At 36.3% G+C, this 24,818-nt stretch overlaps 4 protein-coding genes and 1 pseudogene across 8 annotated transcripts; 1 reads left to right on the forward strand and 4 right to left on the reverse strand.

The window, feature by feature from the left end:
* Positions 1-416: 416 nt before the first annotated feature.
* Positions 417-2,333, reverse strand: LOC110755841 (DNA-directed RNA polymerase subunit beta). Its single transcript, XM_021957129.2, has 3 exons — positions 2,147-2,333; positions 894-1,668; positions 417-698 (listed from the first exon to the last, which is right to left on the reverse strand). The coding sequence occupies exons 2-3, from the start codon at positions 1,516-1,518 to the stop codon at positions 493-495; spliced, it is 831 nt and encodes a 276-aa protein (XP_021812821.1). The 5' UTR covers positions 1,519-1,668; positions 2,147-2,333; the 3' UTR covers positions 417-492.
* Positions 2,334-2,805: 472 nt separating this feature from the next.
* LOC110755865 (metal tolerance protein 4-like) lies at positions 2,806-5,767 on the reverse strand. The gene is made up of 7 exons (XM_021957166.2): positions 5,531-5,767; positions 4,772-4,944; positions 4,355-4,553; positions 3,778-3,956; positions 3,539-3,689; positions 3,264-3,397; positions 2,806-3,069 (listed from the first exon to the last, which is right to left on the reverse strand). The coding sequence occupies exons 1-7, from the start codon at positions 5,739-5,741 to the stop codon at positions 2,890-2,892; spliced, it is 1,227 nt and encodes a 408-aa protein (XP_021812858.2). The 5' UTR covers positions 5,742-5,767; the 3' UTR covers positions 2,806-2,889.
* An 823-nt stretch (positions 5,768-6,590) lies between these two features.
* LOC148293244 (mavicyanin pseudogene) lies at positions 6,591-7,139 on the reverse strand (annotated as a pseudogene).
* Positions 7,140-15,791: 8,652 nt separating this feature from the next.
* Positions 15,792-17,028, reverse strand: LOC148293245 (uncharacterized). Its single transcript, XM_088244633.1, has 5 exons — positions 16,945-17,028; positions 16,551-16,664; positions 16,150-16,473; positions 15,961-16,035; positions 15,792-15,851 (listed from the first exon to the last, which is right to left on the reverse strand). The coding sequence occupies exons 1-5, from the start codon at positions 17,020-17,022 to the stop codon at positions 15,792-15,794; spliced, it is 651 nt and encodes a 216-aa protein (XP_088100759.1). The 5' UTR covers positions 17,023-17,028.
* A 4,703-nt stretch (positions 17,029-21,731) lies between these two features.
* Positions 21,732-24,514, forward strand: LOC148293246 (homeobox-leucine zipper protein HDG2-like). Of its 5 annotated transcripts, none has more exons than XM_088244747.1 (8): positions 21,732-21,972; positions 22,144-22,245; positions 22,372-22,575; positions 22,678-22,881; positions 23,001-23,175; positions 23,338-23,609; positions 23,776-23,831; positions 23,937-24,514. In XM_088244747.1, exons 2-8 carry the CDS (start codon positions 22,186-22,188, stop codon positions 23,965-23,967), a joined length of 1,002 nt encoding a protein of 333 aa, XP_088100873.1. In that variant the 5' UTR covers positions 21,732-21,972; positions 22,144-22,185; the 3' UTR covers positions 23,968-24,514. The 5 variants fall into 5 exon arrangements, 4 of the variants coding, with proteins under 4 accessions (XP_088100873.1, XP_088100875.1, XP_088100876.1 ...); XM_088244749.1 differs by having other exon boundaries at positions 21,733-21,972; positions 23,776-23,837; XR_015825813.1 differs by having other exon boundaries at positions 21,733-21,972; positions 23,338-23,837; positions 23,937-23,971.
* Positions 24,515-24,818: the final 304 nt, after the last annotated feature.

Genomic DNA, 24,818 nt, shown 5'->3' on the forward strand with positions numbered 1-24,818 from the left:
ATGGCATATGGTATGGCTCTACACAACACAATTGAAAGCCAAAGGGTAGAAACAACCAAAGGAGAAAAAAACTGAGGGAGGAGGCTCTCCATTTGTTGGTAGGGTCTAGAGAAGAGAAGAAGGCTTGATGAAGGTTCAGGTTTTGCAAAGATATGATTCGTTTTCGTTTCTTTTAATTAATTTGATGATGTTTAGCCAAGTCAGGCCACATGAGTTGGTAAGAGAAGTCGGGTTAAACGGCGTTTTCAAATACTTTTGTACCTGACACATCATTTGGTGAACAAATTTGATTAATCGGGAGTTCAATTATTGAACAAAAGCCTAATTGAGCAAAAGGCTAATTGGCTCAGTTTCTGGCAAAAGGGTAAAATGGCCCAAAGATAAGAATCTTAAACCAAAGAAAAATAACGCAGGCAGGCAAAAAGGTGCAAGTCTATAAATTTTCAGTTGAATCCACTGTTTCTTGCACAAGGAACTCTCAAGAATCAACTATCAGCTTCTTGCCCCACTAAACTTTAATACAGCAAGATAAAAACCAGGCTCATCGACATAGTCGGTTAACTCGAAAGAATGTTGTGCTGCAACTTCCTGTAATTTCTTCTTCTCAGGCAAGTCAGAAGTTACAACATCTGGATATTGTTGTCGTTGTTGCTGTAAAACTTCTCTTCCTTGGGGATGGCTGATAACCAGTCTTGCACCTATACAAGCAACAGCCAGAACTCAGAATGCAACAGCAGTGCTAGGATGCAACTTCAGGGTGAGCCCTGAATAACATGCCAGGATGAATCCGAGGCAATTAATGACATGTTATCGAGGCTGAGAAGCAGTGGCACAACACAGACATGAATGAAAAGAAAAATTGATGACATTATTCATTTCTACAAGAAAATCACCTGGCAAAAAACACCTTGCAAGTGCTCCAAATGCCTCATCAAGTGTAAAGGGCATGGCTGGAAGGAAATAAAGGAACACAACATCTAAAGGTGCCCACTTATCAGGTACATATATTAATTCTCCTTGCCAACACTTAACCTTGTCATATTTTTCTTTAATGCCAGCTAACACAAAAAGTGAATCATGGACAACAAGCAAGAGATTGCAGGGTGATGATTCAACCACCCGATCCACAAATCCTTCGGAACCAATTGAAACCATAACTCTTGAAGTTTCTTCAATTTCTCCCGCAGATATAATGCGATCAATGTTTAGGTTATAATCCTGTCCAGAACTGAAATCAGCGGAATCAAGAAAGGACCAGTCTTTCTCAGCAAAATCGTCGAAGTTGATTACAGAGACTACTCCTTCATCCGGTGGAGCTGTAGCACCACAAAATGATCGCCGAGCATGCAAAGCCCGATGCGAAATAAAAGGAAAGGAAAGAGAAAGAGGAGAGATGCAACGATTCCGATAACAGACACGGTTGGAGAATGTACAATGAGGTTGTGTTTGAAGACAAGGTAGCAACTGGAAGCTAGGTAAGGGAATGCAAAGGGACTGTGATGAGAAAACAGAATTCATTGCAGAGAACAACTGAATTTCCTTTTGGGATGCAAAGGCTTAATTATTGATAAATCGAAATGAACCGAAAGGGTTTCTGCTATTATTTCAAAAGTAGTTTGGTTCAACTAGTTATCACAACCGGTTACACTAATCTTTTTATCAGAACCCCTGCATATAAAAAAGAAGAAACCAACTATTGTCAATCCTGAAACTGTAACTTAAACACTCAAACCATTCAATATCAAATGATAATAAGATAATTAATTACTCAAGTTCTAAGCTAACATCAACTTAGTTTCAGGCATTAAGCAGAAAAAAATCATTAGCTTTTCTGGAACAACCAGGCCCAGCAAAAAAATGTTCCTTTTACGTTTTAGAACCTAAGAAAAAACAAGAACATGAAACTCAGTGTTCACATTTTTCTCTTTTGCCTCCATTTTCCAATGAAGCAAACGCTGTGAGTACCAAATTTTTCCTAAAAAAAAGATTTGTTGCATGAAAGAATTATACAAATAATAACCCAGAACTGGAAATTTAAAAGTACAGAAAGAAAACGAAGAGAGAAGAATTTCAAGGCTTTGTCTGATTCAACGGAATTTTCAAATCTCTTTTGTTTTAGCTGATGACCAGAACCAAATCCACTTACCCAACTACTCCTTTGAACCTCAACGGCGAATGCAAGCTCAGAGCCTCTCACTGCAAAGCCCTAATCCTAATTCCTCTGCCTACCCTAACAATTGTGAAGTTGGAGTTCCACTGTCACCACCGCTACTTTATCACCAGAGCCGCTTACGGTAAAAACCAAGCTCTTTCAATTATTGCCATTTAAAAAAGAAAATAAAACGTTTTCTCACAAAAAAACAAGTATATGATGCCAATCCTAGTTTTTAGGTCAATCATTTCCTTGGTTAACTTACAAGTCAATGCAGTCATTTCATTTTATTTTTTTATAAAAGAAAAAAAAAAGTAAAAAGAGGAAATGGTGGTAAGTGTTTGGTTAATCACCACATTGTCCATAATTTCTAGATAGATTACTCATTTTATTTAAAATTTGAAGGACAAAATAGACATGTTATGGTTATGCTTGTCTTGGTATCCATTTGCTATACAAGCGATAGTCTAAACAACTCTTAAATATTATAATTTAGACTTACAATCTCCCCAATAAAGGGTCCCTAAATTCGGGCTCTATATTCTTTTTATGATGTAATTTGGTTTAAGTTTTTTTTGTGCGACTTGAGGACGCGAAGGCCCCCACAAGTGTTAAAATCACAAAGCCTTCATGGTAATATTTTAGGACTAAAAACTAAATCATATATGTATCTCACATTCTCACACATATCTCAATCACCAAAAACAACAGGGCATTGTTTCATGGGGAACTCGAAATTAAGCATGGCTGCTGGGGAGCCTGCTCAGAACAGAGTGCTCTGGCTTGTGGTCACATTCATAATCGAGATGAACGAACGCCCGTTCCACTTCTGGGAGCTCTTCGATCTTGATTTGCAATAACTCTCCAATTGCATGAGCTTCTTTTAAAGGCAAATCTTCTGGCAGTTCTATGTCAACCTGTTTTTGTAGAGGAAAATTCTGGTAAGGACTTGGGAGGACAGGAACTAAAAAGCAGTTCTAAAATGAAATGTTACTATCTTGGTGCCCTTCAACAACTGATTTACAGCAGCTAGATTTCATGAGAAAAAGAAATGATTGGTGTACAAATTAACACTAGAAATCAAGTTGAACTTAATACTTAAACATTGCACCTCAACGAAATAAAGAACCCCAAACGTGTAGGCACGAACTGTATCGACACGTCTGATTAAACTGTGGTGCCTTAGGATGAGATATGTCAATTTCTGCAACATTTGAGGAGGAGCTGATTGTCCAACCAGAGAAACTGCATGAAGAAGCAACCACTAGTATATCAGTGTTCCCCGCTATAAAATTATTCCGAGTCTTTATCTATTCTATATGGCTTTCAATCAAGAGCACAGAACAACCTTTTGTGTGTGTGGGGAAGAGAGAGAGAGAGAGAGACCTGCATTTTCTAGCACAGTTCCGGACCAATTGGAAATTGTGTAGAATGCTAGGATGATAGCCCCAACAGGGTCAATCCGCCAACAGAATTTATCACCAAGAACAGCAGCAACCAAACCAACTATGTTTGTTACCACATCAAAATAATGATCCTGGCAAGCATCAGTTTGAGTAATGCAGTAAGATCACAAAGCAGGAGCAAATATAAAGTTTTATGTGTTGTAAATTGCATGTATAAACCTTCGCGTACGTGCGGACAATTGTGTTTCCAGAGCTTCTGCAATAACACCAAAGGACAAGTTTTACCCCAGTAGCTGTCAGCATGATGGCATACAACAAGATCAAGTTTTCTGAAGTCATGTTCTCAGAAGGTTTGTCCTTGATCAGTTGTTCTAGGGCCTGGACAAGCACTTGAAAGCCTGCACTGGAGTGAAAGGGCTATAGTGTATGCCTTCAATTTTTTCAGATTGTCTTAAAACAGAACTTAAGTGAAGCAAGAAAACCCATTAGCACCTTTTCAAGGATTCTAATGCAAGTCTAAAGATTCAGCTTCATACAATTATGGTTGCCAGTGTTCCAGTTATATTTGAGGAGTTGAAATTTTACTTAAACTACTTAGTCTCAGTTTACATGGCATGAAAATTGAATCTGCAGAAGGCATATGCCCCTTGATGAAAAAGCATTTTGGGGTTATTTTTTGAACACACAAATGAATATTTTGTGTAGCCTAAACATATGTATTTCAACAGTACAATGGATCATTTTCACTCAACTTCCTAATATTATGATAAGGTAGAGGCTAGGCCACATTACATACCAAGAGTAGCCATGACAGCTGCGAATACGACGATGCCTACTGGTTGCACTCTCAATTTCCCAATAGGGTACTTGTAGATATTTATGTTTTTCATTGACAAGTGTGTGAACCAAAGTATACCACCAGCCATAAGATCTAGCAAAGAATCTAGTGTTGATGCTGCAATAGCTAAGGATCCACTCTTTGGTGTAGCATATAGCTGCATTGCATAAAAACAAGAAGGGATTTTACTTAACAATCAATGACTAACATGAAATCTGGATGAAATTTATGAAACAGTTGGCTCATTCTTGTTCAAGAAAAGATCTGCTTTCTCAGATTTTCTGAGACTAAGTTCGGATAGCTGAGATGCTGAAGTGCCTTGCCATTTAATTTGCAGAATACTAGCAAAGCTGCATAAGGAATAAAATATATAACCTTAAAAGCGAGCAGAAAGATGTTTGCCCAATTAGAAATGTTCATTGCTCTCTCATGCTGGGCTTGTTCTTTTCGATCTTCCTCTTCATCAATGACATGGGGTGATTCTAGAGAGTCAACTTCCTCAAAAGACCTTAGGGTGGCAAATTGCTTCTCATAGTATTCTCTTTCCCCTAATACAAAAAGAAACTCATTTTTAAGAGAGAGGAACATATGTTTTATATTGTAAGTATCATCTTAGAGAATGCTCATTAACCGAAAATGATCAAACCTTCCAGATTTACTTTTAAAATCACTAAACTTAAACATATAATCATAATCAGAAAACAATTTATCTTCTTTTCCACAACCTCAATACCGTCTTTGTCGATGACTTAGTTGTAGTTTACTCAACTGATCACCTCATTAGCTCTATCCAATTGCTTGATTTATTTTAATGATTCTTCCAGACAGACTACAGAGGACATTCAAACCATCATTTGTTCTGATATTTAGTAGTACTACATGATTAAAATATTTCAGACAACTACGAACATCGTTATTCGAAGTTAAATGGTCCATCCTTTTCTGTTTAAAATAGACTGCAAGTGACCAATGCAGTTAATAATCAATCAAATAACTCCCATATTTCAGTAGCACAAAAATATCTCAATCTTACTGACACCAAATAAGATTCTCTAATTTTAAGGGTATTATCTAAATCCAAAACTTATGTAATGATTGGATAAAACCAAGAACCAAGAGATAGTTCTGAGTTACCTTCTATCAAGCCAGTGGTGTTAGAAAGGTTAAGATGAAAAGGGGCCTCAGGATCGAAGCCAGACCGAACCTTGTCAGGCAATTTGGAGAGGAAATCACATTTCATAGCAGCAACAGAGTTACTGCTTCCAACTAAACCATGTTTGTTGGCCCTTTCATCTTCACATGACAACAATGGGGTCTTGATCATATGGTTCAAGCCTCCTTCCATTGTACTCAAAATTCAAGAACTACCAATCTTTGATTGATCCTCCAGCACCAAACCCATCAATGCAACTGAAACAAGATGAACCAACCAACCATCAATGCAATTACAGGTAGAGACAGAAATCTTTTTGTAAATAAAATTGAAAATCTTGTTGGAACAAGTTGCTTAATGTAGAGTCTTAGCTAGATGGTGACTGCTCCTAAATTCCGATACCCTAACGGATTGGATATTGAAATTCGTGCTGATTATGCTGCTGATAGTCCATGCATATCCATTGCATGCAATACACTTGTTTGATCTATTAAGATTTTATATTATATCCGCCGACACTTCTCAAAAATTTCAACAACAGGCTGTTGTCTAGCTACTAGAACAAAACAAATTGTATTGATACATAATATGGGGTGTTCTTCATCGTTCTTTTATGGCTGGAGAAATAATGTTCGTAATTTTCTTTCCTTTTATGGGCGGCAATTGTCATAATAATATTGTGGTCCAATATCAATCGACAAGTCTCATGTCATGCATATCGACATGATTATGGGAAGACGCCACTCTCAGTCAAGTAAATTCAGGGGCGAAACATAAAAATGTGGCCTTCAACCTTCTATGTACATTTATGTGATTTTTTTTGTGTGGAAAATATATTGGAAAAATATTATATGAAGTCAAATTCAAAATTATTTGTAACATACAAAAGAAAAACAACAATATCTGAAGAATTCTAGTAATAGGCATACATAGAATTTATCTACGGAATCATTAATATATAGCACATCCATGCACCACAGACAAATTAGTATACCAACCCCAACCTTATTTAACTAAAACCCAAAAGAATACAAAACATGTCTAGAATTCGAAACCCAAAAGAAACAACACAACAGTGGCAAATGGCAAGCCAATAGCTGGAGCACTGCTTAGAGTTGAGCTTGGTGACATCTCTTCAGGATTAGAGGCGGAAGGTGATGAGGATCCATAAGGTGACGATGGGCTTGGACTTGGGATCAAATTTTCTGGAACAGGCAGAGAGACCTTGATGTCAACCTTTTGTCCGGCTTTGCAATGGCCAGGAGCACCACAAAGAAAGTAATAATGGGCGGGCCTTTTAAGGGTAATTGTGTCAGAACCAGAGGTAAAAGATGAGATGGCAGATGTAGCATTGCAAGATTGAAAGTCTTGATCAGAAACTTGCATCACGTTGTGGAATTGATTGTTGTAAGCAAAAATGAGAGTGTCGCCAACGTGAAAATCTTTCGTTGAAGCCCACTTGTTGTAATCAACAAGGCCTCTCGAAGTCCACCCATCAGAATCTCCAACTCTATAAACTACACTAGAATAAGCACCACTGAACGCCATCATCACAAAGAAAACCAGAGTAGAAATGTTTCTCAAAGCCATGATCAGAACAAGCAGAGCAGACAAAAGAGGAACAAATTTAGAATGAAAAGAATACTCAAATTTCGTGTGTGAAAGGTACCACGCACGGCCTTGCATTTATATAGGGTTAGGTTGTGTTGTATCCGAGTCCCATTCTGATAAGGTTTCCAAATACTTCTTCCTTTTTTTGGGCATAAGTTTCCAAATACTACTAGTAGTAGGAAATCTACATCTTTTCATAAATGGATTAATGTAAGAAGGCGCAAGGCCCAATTTATAATTAATTTTTTGGAATAATTTAGTCTAACAACACTTGTTTTTTTCAATTGAATACTCATTAAAATAGAATTGTACAATCCAATGTGGTATTTTTAGCTTGTAGAAAAATAGTTGAAATTTACCCTAACCGAAATGTTAAAAGTCCAAGTGGAATAATATTTCTCCCTTATGCTATCATTTTTGGCGGTTTCTTGTGATGTTACTGACCCTCCAAATAATCTAGCAGTCCAGATCTCTCCACTTTAACATCATTAGTTTTTTTTTGGCCTTTTCTACCATAAAGACACCGTTAGTTTAATTTTCTTTTCTGCACACCCAAGTTTACTAAAATCGATAGAAGCAAATTCATATTCATTCATCTCCAATTTGTCCAAGATATCTCAACTTTAAATCATAATTGGTTGAAAAATAAATGATGAACGTACAAACTTGAACATATTTGAAAACTCTAGCCACTAAGAGAGAGAGAGAAAGATTTAGATCAAGGGGGTTTTCCCCTCGGATTCCGTCGGATCTTCGGTGTTCTTCGGCTTTTGGTAGACTTATGTCAATCTACTCTTTTCATTGGCAGATCTATTGTCTCATATTTGGGCTGGCTTTGGTTGTGCCTCATCTTGCGAGGTTGCTCTTTGAGGTCTTGCGACTTGGTCATGGTAGATCTATTGCTCATTTGTGCATTAAGGCCCTGGAGTAACTAGATGTCGCTCTCTATGTCATGTACCGAAGGAAGATTAGCGGCGGTTGGTTTTTCCTTTTGCTAGCGTTGTTTTAGTTTTTTTATTTAGGTTTAATGTGTTCAATAAAGTCCATAAACTCTATGAATTTATGTGTTTTTTTCTCTTATGATTCTAGAATTTTAGTTGAGTTTGCTAAGTGTTCTTAGTCTAGAGAGTCATGCCAGTTAGCTACTAGTTTTTGTCCTTAATGTCATTGGACTAGATTCAAGGAAATTATGGCGGTTGAGGGCATTATAGAAAAGTTATTTTCGAAAGTGATTGTCTCCATATCGTTTCATCTTTTCAATTGGCTCAGGTCACTGGGGAAGTTTTACCCATGTCTGCTATATAGTTATTAGGATGGCTTTCTTTACAATATGTGTCTTTTGTACTATTATTCATATTGATTTAATAAAATTCTATCACCTTTTTATCAAAAAATCAATAGAAGAAACGTAAACCGTTTGGTGGGTGGTGAGTGAAATTGCTTCTATTTTTCAAAAGGAAAAGAGATATATGGTCCTCCAAACTGTGGAGTAGTAAAGACGATTTGATTACTTGGACGTTTTAGATCCGTCGAAATGCATAGATTGTAAATGTAGAGACTTGATAAGTAAATTATTATTTTATAAATAATAACTCATAATGTAGCACGACACTTTTAATTCCAAATTAGGGTGCTTAACTTTTTAATTGAGTGTAACCACGGGAGGTTGTTGAATCATTTTTTCCTTGGAGGAACCAAAGACAAGTTTCTTCGTTAAAATAGCAAACTAAAGTAACGCGTAGTAAACAGTAAACTCCTTGATGAGATGAGGCCATAGAAACATTAAACTTAGAAATTACACAACTACTAAAACTGAAAACCTTATTGCAAATTGATCCTAATCAAACAACACTGGTCAAATCGCATGCCGTTGACTGACGAGCCGTCGTTATTATTTTCAAATTCCCAGTGTCATTAATATTATCAGAGGAAACTCGAACTTGGATCCGGTCGCAAAAGTAGCTCGCAAATCTGGGCAAGGGAGTTTTCTGGTCGCTCATCAACTGAGCCCTATACCTGGACCAAACCGAAAGCTTAAGCCCGAACCTGAGCGACAAAGTTGTGGTGTTGCCATCCGAGATTTCTTTGACCACGTCATTGGCCACGTACGCGCTGAGCATGGGGAGTTTGAAACTGATACCTATTTGGTCCCTCGTGGATAAAGCGAAGGGGACCAAGGACGTCGCTGCGAGCACGACGAGTTCCTTCTCCTTCTCCTTGTGCCTTTGCGGTCGCTCCGTAATATGTTGGTAGCCGCCGGGTCTGTAGAAGAGCAAGGCCTGGAGGCTGTCGCAGTCGATGTCCCACTTGTCGTTGGGATTTGTGGCGAGTAGCGTCAGATCCCAGGTTGCGGTTAATTCGGAGGAGGAGGAGCGAGTCGCATTAATGTGTGGGTACTGTAGGGCCGCTGAGTGGACTCGGAACTCGGGGTTAAACCCTTTCGGTTCCCATCTCAAGATGATGAAGATTCCGAGTAGTATTATCCACGGCAGGTTAAAGTACATGTCTACCTTCCATAAGTGCCAAGGATCAAGATCTCGGCGTCTCCTTGGATTATTCGTTCGACTTGGGCGTCTCTGGTCATCTGGTTGTCTTCTTCGGCTCCTCCAGTAGTAGTTGCTACACATTGCTTGATGAATTGTTAATGATTTGAGAGAGATCCACATTCAATATTCAAAGGGCTAATTAATTGTTAATGATTTGGTTGACTCAAAAGATGAGAGAGAGTAAGACGGCAAAGCCGCACATTTATTGTTTGTGCAGGAAGTCATCTATTATTAGGAGTAGGTTTAAATGTAGGTTTAGATGTACCTTGAATGATGAAGGAAGTCATCTATTTATAGGAGCCTCGGGGCTAGGGTTTCGTAGAGATTGAGTCGGACTTGATTACATCCTTTTATTATGATAATATCGGAATTAATGGTATTACCTCATTAATTACGAGATAAAACCCTATAATTAAGACATTATCCCCTTATTAGGATAATATCCCAATTAATGATATTATCTTATTAAATAAAGATAATATCTTATAATTAAGATATTATCCCTACTAATTAATTAACCAAATAAATAGGTTTAATTAATTAATTTAAGGGATAATCTTCTTTTCCACGTGGCGTGCTGTGATTGGAGACGAAAACATTTGCTCCCACATTTATGATATAACCGAAACCTCCTGCACCTGAAATGATCAACCCTTATAATACTAACCAAATTGTTTACTCAAAATTCAACTTCTCGCACGCGCAAACACTACTACAAAAAGGGCAAAAGACGGCGGTAGAACAAAAAACCGTAGTTGTTTTTAAAAAGACGACGGTAATAAAAAACCGTCGTGGATAAGTGACTTAAACAACTAAAAAATGGAGATACTGTTGAGAATTTTTTTATAACGACTCACACAAATAAAAAAGCGTCGTCTTATTAAAAAGCTTTTCTTCAGAGTTAAAATCTGACCAAAAAATAACGACAGCAGGTATGACAAGCGTCGTCTTTTAAAAATCAAGTGTCCTTTTTTTGGTAAAGACATGATTGTTTTGAAAGAACTGTCGTCTATTATAAGTAAAGACGACTATTTTCTTTATAAAAAGGGTCGTCTATTATGAAGTAAAGACGACCCTTTTTATATGAAAAAGGTCGTCTATTATGAAGTAAAGACGACTCTTTTTATATAAAAAGGGTCGTCTATTATATTTAAAGACGACGGTTTTTTTTATAAAAAGGGTCGTCTATTATATGTAAAGACGACGGTTTTTTTATAAAAAGGGTCGTCTATTATAAAGTAAAGATGACGGTTTTTTTTTTAAAAGGGTCATCTATTATGAAGTAAAGATGACGGTTTTTTTTAAAAAGGGTCGTCTATTATAAGTAAAGATGACCGTTTTTTTTTAAAAAAGGGTCGTCTATTATGAAGTAAAGATGACGGTTTTTTTAAAAAAGGGTCGTCTATTATATGAAAAGATGACGGTTTGTTTTTAAAAAGGGTCATCTATTGTGAAGTAAAGATGACGGTTTTTTAAAAACAAGATTTAACGGTTATTTCAACTCTGATTTTGATGATTTTTTACAGCTACACTCCTTGACCCTATATGAATACAATGACTGCATTCGATCGTCAATTTAAAATATTTACACTAGTGGATACCACAAAATCTTATGTTATATTTAATGAAAGTATAAATAAACTCTTAATTGTTAGTGAATATATTGTTTTGATGGCATACGCATTCTACGAAACTAGTTTCAACGATCCAACCGTCAAACTTGTTTGTTTACACATCGAGATCGTATATGCCAAAAATCGGAAACAAAAATAAATCAGAGATCAAGTAGCGGGACAAAACATTTCGACGGTTATAAACGAAAAATCAAGATTTAACGGTTATTTCAACTCTGATTTTGATGATTTTTTACAGCTACACTCCTTGACCCTATATGAATACAATGACTGCATTCGATCGTCAATTTAAAATATTTACACTAGTGGATACCACAAAATCTTATGTTATATTTAATAAAAGTATAAATAAACTCTTAATTGTTAGTGAATATATTATTTTGATGGCATAAGCATTCTACGAAACTAGTTTCAACGATCCAACCGTCAAATTTGTTTGTTTACACTTCGAGATCATATACGCCAAAAATCGGAAAAAATAAACATTCAGAGATTAAGTAATATGACAAAACTTTTCGACGGTTATAAACGAAAAATCACGATTTAACGGTTATTTCAACTCTGATTTTGATGATTTTTTACAGCTACACTCCTTGACCCTATATGAATACAATGAACCAATTTGATCGTCAATTTAAAATATTTACACTAGTGGATACCACAAAATCTTATGTTATATTTAATAAAAGTATAAATAAACTCTTAATTGTTAGTGAATATATTGTTTTGATGGCATACGTATTCTACAAAACTAATTTCAACGATCCAATCGTCAAACTTGTTTGTTTACACATCGAGATCATATACGCCAAAAATCGGAAAAATAAATAAATCAGAGATCAAGTAACCGGACAAAACATTTCGACGGTTATAAATGAAAAATCAAGATTTAACGGTTATTTTAACTCCGATTTTGATGATTTTTTACAGCTACACTCCTTGACCCTATATGAATACAATGACTCAATTTGATCTTCAATTTAAAATATTTACACTAGTGGATACCACAAAATCTTATGTTGTATTTAATGAAAGTATAAATAAAAAAGGGTCGTCTATTGTGAAGTAAAGATGACGGTTTTTTAAAAAAATGGTCGTCTATTATGAAGTAAAGATGACGCTTTTTTAAAAAAAAGGTCGTCTATTGTGAAGTAAAGATGACAGTTTTTTTAAAAAAGGGTCATCTATTATGAAGTAAAGACAATCATTTTTATATGAAAATGGTCGTCTATTATGAAGTAAAGACGGCCCTTTTTATATAAAAAGGGTCGTCTATTATATGTAAAGACGACTCTTTTTATATGAAAATGGTCGTCTATTATGAAGTAAAGACGACCCTTTTTATATAATAAGGGTCGTCTATTATGAAGTAAAGACGAACCTTTTTATATGAAAATGGTCGTCTATTATGAAGTAAAGACGACCCTTTTTATATAAAAAGGGTCGTCTATTATATGTTAAGATGAAGGTTTTTTTTTAAAAGCGTCGTCTTTTAAAACACGCTAAAAAATGGCCGCTTAAGTGAATTCGCGCTCAACAAATTTTCAAATTTTCACCTGTCTTTGAAAACCTTATCTCTCATTAACAAGCGTCGTCTTTTAAAACACGCTAAAAAAAGGCTACTTAAGTGAATTCGCGCTCGACAAATTTTCAGATTTTCCCCCATCTCTGAAAACCTTATATCTCCCTCCTTGAAACCCTCCTGCACTCTCTAAAACACCCTCATGAAACTCTCTACAAAATCATCAAAAAATCGATATCAATGAAGGAGTTGAGAGATTGAGGTCTTCGCAGATCCATAAGATGTAGAGGGAGGTTCTGTATTTGAGAATCAAAGCTGGTTGAAAGGTTTGATTTGAAAGATCTCGACCTTCACTTTCTTCAAAGAAGATCTCGCTCTCAGGCACTCAACTCGCTCATCAAACTCAGCGACTCGATCTAGAAAGACTTATGGAAATCGGTCTATATATATATGTTTGTTCATGTATTGTGCTAATTTCATGGGATTTAAGTGAGTTTCTCATTTGGGTTTTTTATAAATATGCACAGCCGTCCCACAAGGCCTTCGTAATCATGAAGAAGCTGACGAAGAAGATGAGGCAAAACATACCCATCCCTCACTAGATCCGTTTGTTTTTGGACCGACAACATCATCAGGTCCAAAATACTTTTTGTTTTTGTTGTTTACTTTAATTATTTTGGAATTTCATTGTTAATTTTCTGAATCTCTGATTTTTCATTTGTTATGGTGCCACCACAAGAACAGGTACTTTGCCAATTATGCCAATTGTGTTCTGCTGTCATTCTAGAGCTGCATAGATCTTTTTGCTAAGGTTACTGCTAAACAAGTTTATGTTTAAGAGTATTGGGGTCTCTTTCGTGCAGGTCTTTCCTTTTCCGACACCAACAACTTGGAAAATGTGCAAGAAGACAGAGCTAAGTCAACCCAAGAACAAATTGATGAAGTTAAAATCAAATTAGTAGAATTTGTGAGCTCCATTATTTCTAATTATAGGTAGGAAGTATGTATGTAATAGAATAAAGATTGGTTGACTATGTAATAACTATTGACTCTTCAAAAAACTAAAGATAATAAAACGATGGTTTTATTGGAAAAACCGTCATCTGTACATGACCTCTTTTAACACCATAACGTCTTTTTATATACAATCAAAGACGGTTTTACTAAAAAATCGCTGTCTTAGAGTTAATAGACGACAATATTTCAAGAAATCGTCGTCTTCACATTTAATAGATGATGGCTTTTTAACAAAACCGATGTCTTTGGATATAATAAAACATAGTTCTTTACTTAATAATAGACGACCCTTTTTATAAAAAAAACCGTCGTCTTTACATATAATAGACGACCCTTTTTATATGAAAAGGATCGTATTTACTTCATAATAGACGACCATTTTCATATAAAAAGGGTCGTCTTTACTTCATAATAGACGACCCTTTTTATAAAAAAACCGTCGTCTTTACATATAATAGACGACGGTTTTTTTTATAAAAAGGGTCGTCTTTACATATAATAGACGACGGTTTTTTTTATAAAAAGGGTCGTCTTTACTTCATAATAGACGACGGTTTTGAGTAAAAGCGTCGTCTATTTACGTATAATAGATGACGGTTTTGAGTAAAAGTGTCGTCTTTACAAATAATAGACGATGGGGATTTACCGTCGTGGTTTTATGCATCAAAAGATGTCGCTCGATTTCACGACGGTTGAAAAACCGAATACATGACGGTGGATTACCGTCGTCTATTTCGATTTTTGTAGTAGTGAAAATGGAGATTTTCTAAAATATTATTTACATTTGAACAAACTCTATTTTACGTATTTGTTCCTTTTAAGTGTTGTGTTTTGAAAACTTTCCTTGAATGACGACAATAATTATGTGAATTTTCGAAAAACTACACCTAGGATCTTTAAGGCAGATTAATACGTTTTTTCTGTTTCATACGAGTTGACTGCATCAGCTTGGAAAACATGAACCAGAACTAGCAGCAAATCAAAACAAGTTAAAGCAAACTTGGCTCCCCAAATTAATATTATGTTATTTTGTCTTGATCCTACTCAGTTTGTTGTTTTCTTATAGAAAACTTGATATAGATCCAAATTTCCATTGAGAAGTTGGGTTTAATCCTCGGATTTTGTGACTTTGATACAAGTCCTTTTACTTTTGTGCTACATATACTACGAAAAAAGGGCCTTTAGCGACATGCAAAGTCCGTCACAAAAAAACAAAAAAGCGTCGTAAATAGCGATTAGCGATGGCAATGCGACGTTTTTTGTCACGTCGCAATAAAAGGCGTCGCAAATGATTTGAGCCGTTTTTACGACACTTAGGGCCCGTTGTAATAACATATTGCGTCGCATTTGCGCCGGTTAAAAATTGTCGCAATAAACTGAGCGTCGGATTTAAGATGCGATTTTACAACACTAGTTACGACGCGAGCTCGTGTAGCAATTAAAGTAATTGTAACGGTGCCGTTCCGTCGCTAATTCTTACACGACAAAGGAAATGCCTTTTTGGCGACAATATATACGACGGTGGCATGCGTCGTTAAAAAAGATTTAGTGATTGTATGTAGTGTCGCAATAATTATGTGACGCAATTTTAATAAATTCAGTTTTTTGAATTATTTTTGAATTTATTATTTTGCACAGCTTGCTTCAATGCAAAAAATTTAATTTGCAACACCAATGACAGTCTTAATTGACATATAAACTGTGATTTTTAATTAGAATTGACTATAAAAACTTATAAAATGGTGTTATATCTTGATCAAAGCAAAAATAACTTCATTCATGTACTTGAAAGTATCATCTTTTGCATTAACACAAAAAAATTTAATAATTATAGTATCTCAATCTCAAGTCATATGTAAACAATACCATCTCTAGATATAAAACAAAATATTAGGATTCAAAAGTACTAAAATTAATAGAGTTCAAAGTTGAAGGAGTCATCATTATCTTGTATTTCATCTTCACCCCTAACCTGAAAATAGTGATAAATACATAAATAAATGAATGGAAAAAAAAATACATTTTAATTTTTTTTCGAAGACAATTATCTAACCTTTTAATGAAAGCGATTTATTTTATGCCTCCAAGTCTAAATTAGGCTGTAGCTCGCTATTAACACTAAGTCTTCGTTGATGCATACTTGAGGCATCTGGAATCTATTGAGGATATAGGAAATATAAAACATTTCAAAGTTACAATAAAAACTATGATCACTTCAATTTAAACAGTATTTATTCTTTAATAAGAGAAAGGCATTAAATATAATGTACCTGGCCGCTTCCGGTTTCTTCTGGGGTGGTTTGGAAACCAACATGAGTCATTACTTGATTGAGTTTTGAGCTAACTTCATTTAACTTGGATTGGAGATCATCTATTTTTGACTGATATTGTTTCTCTAGCTCATCTCTCATCCTATTCTCATTATTGTCAGAATTTGATTTTTGACCAAACACTTGAGATGGAGTTACACCAGCCCCATACATGCGAACACGCCCATGTGCATCAATTCCCATCACTTTAGTAAATATTTCCTCTCTAAATGACTCATCTTGTTCATCTTCTACCCTTTCTTCCAAACATTGGTTGAATTGATTCTACAAAATCACACTTGCAGAATTGGTTCATTTGGCTAAAAGATAAAATTTCAAAACAACTCTATATTCAAACTTACAATAATATCAGCACTGTCCTCATCAAAAACTTCATCTTCATCATTTTTCTTCTTCTTTGTTCGAGTTTTGATAAACATGCTCAGACGATCAGTCTTCTCTCCTTTCTCTTTCATCTATGTAAGAAAAAAAATTTGATCTCGTTAAATATATATCTAAAAAGAAGACCAATGACCAATTTGTTACATACAGCCATAGTACAAATTCTAAATTTTCTGTTAGCATTATTTGCCAGCCATTCAAGATATATGCCTGAACAAAAAGGATTAGCTAATAACAATACCTATATGGTCAATGACTATAGAAAGAATCATTAGCACATAACAAAAAAAATTAATACAACAACATAAATCAATAGAAAGCCAACCACATTTATAATCAATCTAGTGTTCTTACCACATTTCTCAACTGAGAAAATGATGTGCGACCAGTCCTATGTGGAGCACCTCCTTGTGCACGATTGACCTTATTCATCTTAGAACATTCCTACAAGATGGTTTTATCAATGATAATTCATCTCTCCTACAAACAGAAACTATAAACTTATTAGATATTTACTTTTACTTTTGGAAGACCCCAATATTTTACTTGTGTCTTCCACTGCTCTGTGACCACCCGAGGAGGAGTGATGGCTAAGCGTTGTTCATCAGTGTCATATCTATCATACCATTTCTTCTTCAGTCGGCACTTCCAATCCCTCCATCTATTACCAACTACCTTTAGGCAATGGAATCTATATGCCTCAGGGGCATCTGTATTATCCTACAATTATAACATTTTAATTATCAATCAAATTGAATACACATACATTATCACAAATTAGAAGGTTTTGTAAGTATAGTTTACTGTGATATCCTTCCAAATGTCGTCTAATATATCATCAGGCATGTCATTCCATGTAGGATATGTTAGAGGAATTTTTTTTCCATTTCGTGCTATGATTCCAAGCTGTGAACTAAACAATGATGCATTAGCTTTAATTGGCTTCCACTCAGGATCAAACGTAACATGCAATATGTTTCCAGTCCCCCATTGAGGAATACTCCGAGCAGCACCACGTCCTTTAATAATATCTTCGGATTCCATTTGCCATAGTAATAATTATGTATTTGAAAAACTTTTAATAATGAGAAATATCATTAAATAAAATGAAGATAATGAGTTTAAGCACATAAGAACCTGACTCATCTGGTTGGCCTGTTAAATGGTCATCCTCAGAAGCAACAACATTTTGCTGAGATAGTTGTGTCTCTAGTTGGGCGCGTTGACGTCTCACAACAGATGCAACATTGTTCTAAACGGATTGAAACCATCTGAAGCTAAACCAAGCCTAACATTACGGCTGTCACTAGCAAAATATGGATTCTTCTCATCAAATGTTTTCCATGCAGCTGTATCGGCTGGATGCCTTAGCACACCATCATTAGTACGTTCCTCTGTATGCCATTTCATAAGCAACGCTGTTTTAGAAGACATAAAAAGTCTTTGTAATCTTCGCTTTAGTGGGAAATATCTTGCTTGTTTAGCTGGTATTTTTCTATCCACAATTTGACTATTTCCAGACTCACCTTCCAGCTGTTCATATCTAGATTCTTGGCAAATGCCACATTTTTCAAGTTTCTCATCCTCATCTCTGAATAACATACAATTGTTAGGACATGCATCCTATGTCTTGTATGTGAAATCCAATTCAACAGTTATCTTTTGAGCCTCATAATAAGAGTCTGGTAGTTCTACTCCATTAGGGAAAGCTTCTTTAGAAATCTCAACAACAGTGTCACTGACTTGTCCGTCCATCCACAAATCACTTTCATATGTAATAACCGGACAATGAAAGACAGTTTTGTGAAATTTTCGCATCCTGGATACAAAGGACGTTCTGCATCTTGTAACAATTTCAAATATCTTCTAGTTTCATCATTTGGCCCCTCACCATTTGGTCCCTCACCAATCGGCCCCTCACCATTTGGTCCTTCATCATTCAGCCCCTCACTATGTTCCATTTCTGTTGGTCTATCATTCCCAAAAATAGAATATGCATTTGGATGCACAAATGCATCATGTATCATTCCAATCATATCATCACCAACAACAGAATCAAAAGTGACGTTAGTATCTTGGTTTGCATATAATGATAGCTGTAGTTCCCCATGTTGAGTCCAATTTTTGTACTTGGACATAAACCCATCCCATATTATATGGCCTCTTACTACATCCCTTGTGAACAAATAACGATTGTGACATTTCTTGCATGGACAATAAATCCTTGTATCATCCATATTTTTAGACAATAAATCCTTGTATCATCCTTGATTTGGCTCAATGAGTCATTGGAAATTTGGAACCTCATGCCAAAAAAGAAGAAGGGAACATTGTACTTCAAGTCTGTACTATAAAAAAGAATGTTGACCATAATACAAGTTGTGCCCCAAAAAATTCACACTATTTGCAATTATGTGAAGACATCATCATTTGTCTTTAATTAATGATGATGTTTTTGCAATGATAGGAAGACATCTCATTTTTTCCTTATTCCCTTCATCCCAGATCCACTACCATCTCTTTGCACTTCATTTTTCCTTATTCCCTTAACTAGAGAATGGAAAGACTTGTCTGTTTGTGACAATGAAGACAAAAATACTTAACGAGAGTGTCTCTTCCCTCTCATGCCAAAGTAGTGGACAGACAATATGCAAAATTATATATGTAAAACAAGAAAACTACTGTAAAAGTCCCAAAAGGTCCCCTTTCACGCGACCATTATGTACAGAAAATGATTCTCTTCTCTTTTGCATGATCTGAAATGCCTTTTTGCCTATTGGTGGTATGCTATTATCAATCTTTCAAATCCCTTTTCTTCTTTTTTTTTCCTTTCGGTTTTCCTTTTTCAAATTTAGAAGAATGAAGATGTTTGATGAGTCTGACCTCCACAGGACATTGGTACAATCAATTCAATACTATTTTAATGCCCAACTTGGAAACCATCAGCAGAGAGACACGTGTATAGCAATCTTTGTAAGAAGAAATCAGGTTTTGTGTTGTGTATTGCACTTTTGACTTTTCTTTCACGCCTTTTCATAAAAAATGGGGCATATCAATGCCTTTTCTTAATTATGTTTCTATCTGTTTCTCTTCTTTTCTTTTCTTTTTTTCTTGCATGTCCCTATCCAATCTGACGCGTTTTCTAACTTCGCATTTCACAGTCAAAAATAGAAATTCCCTGCAACTCTTAATTTACAAAAACTATATGTTCTCTACACTATTCAAATTCAGTCCACACTCTTTCACAACTGAGTGTTAAAACAGGCTGCATTAAAAAAAAAAACTAAAAAAAAAACTTTTTTTTTCTCTTCTTCTTCTTCATCCTCTTCCTCATATTCTTCATCATCATCTCGCCATGCTTCATAATTCCACCAAAGGAGCCTTTAGTTTTGCGCTCTGAATATCCTCTTCCGGATTTTCATGCACCGCTTCTTTGTCATCTCCGCCTTTTCGTTTACTCGGTTGCTCTGAGGCCGTTGGCTGTTTTTGCGTTTCTTTATCATAAAAAGTTACCAGTTTGGATAACCTTTCATTTTCTGCCTGCAAAAACTCGAGCTGGCGTCGGTGCTCCTCTTCCCTTTTTGCCCCATCCTTCTTCAATCTTATGTTGTCGTGCCGATATTCATCAACCAATTTTTGCTTTGCCGTCAACTGAGCTTTTAGAAATTGCGTTTCATGAGTTTTTGCAATGAGGCGATGGCCCACACTTGCGATACATGTAGCACTCTGCACGCCCATTGCCACGACATCACTCACTAGGCGGTTATCATCTCTCATTCCCAGTATGCGCACATCTCTGGGAGTTACCAGACTCCTCGCAACTCCAATGGCAACATCGTTGTCAAGGAGTAACGAGTCATTGATGGTCACGGGTCCTTGTGAGGACGCAAAATAGGGCGCCCAGACTGGTGCAAGTGATTGCACCCTTGCCTGTGTTGGCGGAGCTAAATTAAGATCCAGAGAATAGTGGAAGGAATAAGACATTATCTCTACTTTGCTCCCTCTCTTTTCTTCTTTGCTTTCTCTCTTTCTTCTTTGCTCTCTCTCTTATAGTTTAGAAAAACCCTAGCAATTAAAGCTTCAACCGTCCCCAAACCATTTGTCGTGACGTGCACGAACGCGTTCAAGAAGTCATCTCTACTTTACTTTCCATGACGCTGTAATTGTCTCCACTTTCCATAACGCCGTAATTGTCTCTACTTTCCATGACGCTGTAATATCTGTGATTGTACCATAAGTTTGCTAAGCCTTGGGATCAAAATCAAAATCTTTAAGCTCTCTGGATATGATCAACACCAAATTCGGCAGCAACAACCCTGAGGGCGGTTTCGGTGACCAAGATCCTCGCCCGAAAAAGACGCATCGCCGCCACACTCAGCATCAGATCCAAGAAATGGAAGCGTGAGTAGTATTTAAGCGTTAATGAGTTCATAATGGTCCTTTTAAAAAAAAAATAAACCTTGAATTAATGTTCTGGTTTTTTTTCTTGGGATATTATTATTTAGTTTATTCAAGGAGTGTCCCTGCCCAAAACCCAAGCAGAGGAAGGAACTGAGCCGGGAATTAGGTTTGGAACCATTCCAAGTGAAATGGTGGTTTCAAAATAAGCGCAACCATATGAAGGTATATAATGTTTTGTTCATGACACGTTTTTAATTAAAATGGGTTTGGGAATATATACAACTTTGTTTTATTTATTTTTCCTTTTTGACAGACTCAGCTAGAGCTTCATGAGAACACACAACTTCGTAATGAAAATGAAAAGCTTCGTGCCGATAAAGCAACCTTGTTGAGATTCTCATGGATGTGGTAACCTTATTTACTTGTGTCATCAACATTGAACAAATTTGCTATATCTAGATATACTAATTTGCTGAAATTTCAAATTCAATGTGATTGTTTATTCGTAAATTTTTTCATGTTTGCAATTTTGGGGTGTAACTTGCTTCAATGAAAAAAAAATTCGGAGTTTGTGAACTCATGAGGAATCAAACTCTGGTCAGGAGTTTGGAGACAAGGCTCAAACACCACTGGACTGATGCATCTTCTTGTCGAATAACCATACAAATGTAGTATTTATTACAATCTAACCGTCCCACAAACTCTCGTTTTCTTTTTCTTTTCTCCCAGCCGTCATCATTTTTTCCTTCTTTCGTTCTTCTCTCCATCTTCTTCCTTTGCTTTTTCTTCTTTTCTTTTTCTTTTCTCCCAACCGTCATCATTCCTTTCCCTCTTTCTTCTCTTCTCTCCATCTCTCCATCTTCTTCATCTGCTTTTTCTTCTTTTCTCCTAGCCATCATTTCTTCTTTCTTCTCTTCTCTCTCCATCTTTTTCTTATTTCTTCTTTATCCCGCTGGCTGCGTTTTCTTCTTCTGTGACTAAGTAAGAATTTGGTATACGGTATATGCATATCAAGGGTATATAGCCTGCCTATATGGGCCAAGAATTTGGCACTTGTGTCATCAACATTGAACAAATATTAATTATGTCTTTAAATAGAGGAATAACACAAAAACCCTAATCATTTTTTGTTTTACTTATCTTCTTGTTTAGAATCAATGGTCGACTGTGTTTTCTGGGATTGTGTCGAGAGCTATGACTTTGGAAGTGCTGTCAACTGGAGTGGCTGGAAATTACAATGGAGCCTTGCAAGTGGTATAATATATATCTACTTTCACAATTCTATTATCTTCTCCCTGGAATCTCAAATATTTTTAATAACATTATCTTGTCATGGTTAATTATATGTTCGGGTTGACTATATTATTTGTGATTTGGTAGATGACTGCAGAATTTCAAGTACCCTCACCGCTTGTTCCAACTCGTGAGAGTTATTATGTGAGGTACTGCAAACAGAATGCTGATGGCACTTGGGCTGTGGTTGATGACTCCTTGGACACTCTGCGCCTTAATCCTGCACCAAGGTCATGCCAAAGAAGACCCTCTGGATGTCTCATCCAAGAAATGCCAAATGGATACTCAAAGGTAATGTAATTAATAATTAAACACACTATGTATTTATAATAACATTATCTTGTCATGGTTAATTATATGTTCGGGTTGACTATATTATTTGTGATTTGGTAGATGACTGCAGAATTTCAAGTACCCTCACCGCTTGTTCCAACTCGTGAGAGTTATTATGTGAGGTACTGCAAACAGAATGCTGATGGCACTTGGGCTGTGGTTGATGACTCCTTGGACACTCTGCGCCTTAATCCTGCACCAAGGTCATGCCAAAGAAGACCCTCTGGATGTCTCATCCAAGAAATGCCAAATGGATACTCAAAGGTAATGTAATTAATAATTAAACACACTATGTATTTAACTCTGATTCATATTTGACTTGCATCATGTATTTAACTCATTACATTATTTGTCATTTAATTTTAAAACTTTTGGTGCTTTAGGTTACATGGGTTGAGCATGTCGATGTGGATGAACGTGGTGTTCACAATCTGTACAAGCAGCTGGTTAACTCTGGCAATGCATTTGGGGAGAGACGATGGGTCGCTACCTTGGACCGTCAATGTGAACGTCTTGCCAGTTCCCTGGCATCAAACATCCCTATTGGTGATGTTGGTGGTAAGAGCAATTTTGTGTAGGGCTATTCTTTTACGTTCTAGTATTGTCTAACACGAGAGACGTCCTCTTAAAAGATTGCATGTGTCTAATATAGCATGTTGTGCACGCACATGGATTCATTAATTAAGCCTTATTATTATTTTTTAATGCATGATTAATTAGTGATTACAAATCAAGAAGGCAGAAAAAGTCTGTTAAAATTGGCTGAAAGGATGGTCATAAGCTTCTGTTCTGGAGTAAGCGCTTCAACCACTCACACATGGACAACACTGTCTGGGACAGGGGCTGATGATGTTCGAGTGATGACCCAAAACAGCGTGGATGATCCTGGTAGGCCTCCCGGTATTGTGCTCAGCGCCGCCACATCTTTCTGGCTTCCAGTTCCTCCCAAAAGGGTATTTGAATTCCTTCGTGATGAGAACTCTCGTAATGAGGTACGTGAATTAATTATCCTTCAAATTCGTAGGATGATCTATCAGATCTAATACATTAACCAAATTATTCATGAAATACAAGAATGAAAATGGTTCGACTAATTACTTGAGCTTCATCACTTGTGGTTGCCGTGGGACATTTTTTCCAATGGTGGAATTGTTCAAGAAATGGCACACATTGCTAATGGTCGCAACACTGGAAATTGCGTGTCTCTACTGCGAGTAAATGTAGCTCTCTCTTATTGTTATTATTATTTTAATTTTCTTAATTATTCCATATTATGCTCCTAATCACAATTGATGAATTATTAACCTTTAATTTTGTAGAGTGCGAATTCAAGCTAGAGCAACGTGCTGATACTGCAAGAGAGCTGCACAGACAAAACAACTTCTTTTGTGATTTATGCTCCAGTGGACATTGTTGCCATGAATGTGGTACTAATTGGGAGTGACCCTGACTATGTTGCTCTTCTTCCTTCTGGCTTTGCCATCCTTCCAGATGGAGGAGGCATGGGGGATTCTGGCTCTGGTGGTTCCCTTCTCACTGTTGCCTTTCAAATTCTGGTTGATTCTGGCCTGACCGCCAAGCTCTCTCTCGGGTCGGTGGCAACAGTTACCAATCTGATTGCTTGCACTGTTGAGAGGATCAAAGCTGCATTGTCTTCCGACACTGCATGAATTTCATGACATAACTTCAGTTAATTTTTATGTATTTAGTGATTTTCCTTGTTTCAAAATTTGGTCGTTTGGTTCTTGTGAAAAATATTCTATCATTGCAGTTTGGCCCGGTTTGGTGCGGTTTGGTTCGGCCGGTTTAGGCATAAAAGAAAACATCATTTTCTCCATGTCACCGAACATGTTCATTCTCAAGTTTCCTAATATCAAACACATAAAACATTCACTAATCATATAACCCAAAGAGGTAAAGAAAAAACAGAAGAAAGAAAAAAAGCTGCAAGCAATAATAATTATTACAGAACATGATTCTCAAAGAAATACAATCCTATTATGCTTAATTATATAGTTATTACAAATCATGATTTAAAAAACAATGAATCCTTCCAAACAGCAGCCCCATCAGATTCAACACAACATTCTGCACATCAAAACAGTAAAATAGAACTTCTCTCCCTCTGCTGATATTCTCATTTTGCACATAAAAACAACAATAATGAGTTTCATAAGAGTATTGTATGACACAAGCTCTGT

The sequence above is a fragment of the Prunus avium genome, chromosome 7, assembly GCF_965620075.1.
Source record: "Prunus avium chromosome 7, drPruAviu1.hap1.1, whole genome shotgun sequence".
Taxonomy (NCBI): domain Eukaryota; kingdom Viridiplantae; phylum Streptophyta; class Magnoliopsida; order Rosales; family Rosaceae; genus Prunus; species Prunus avium.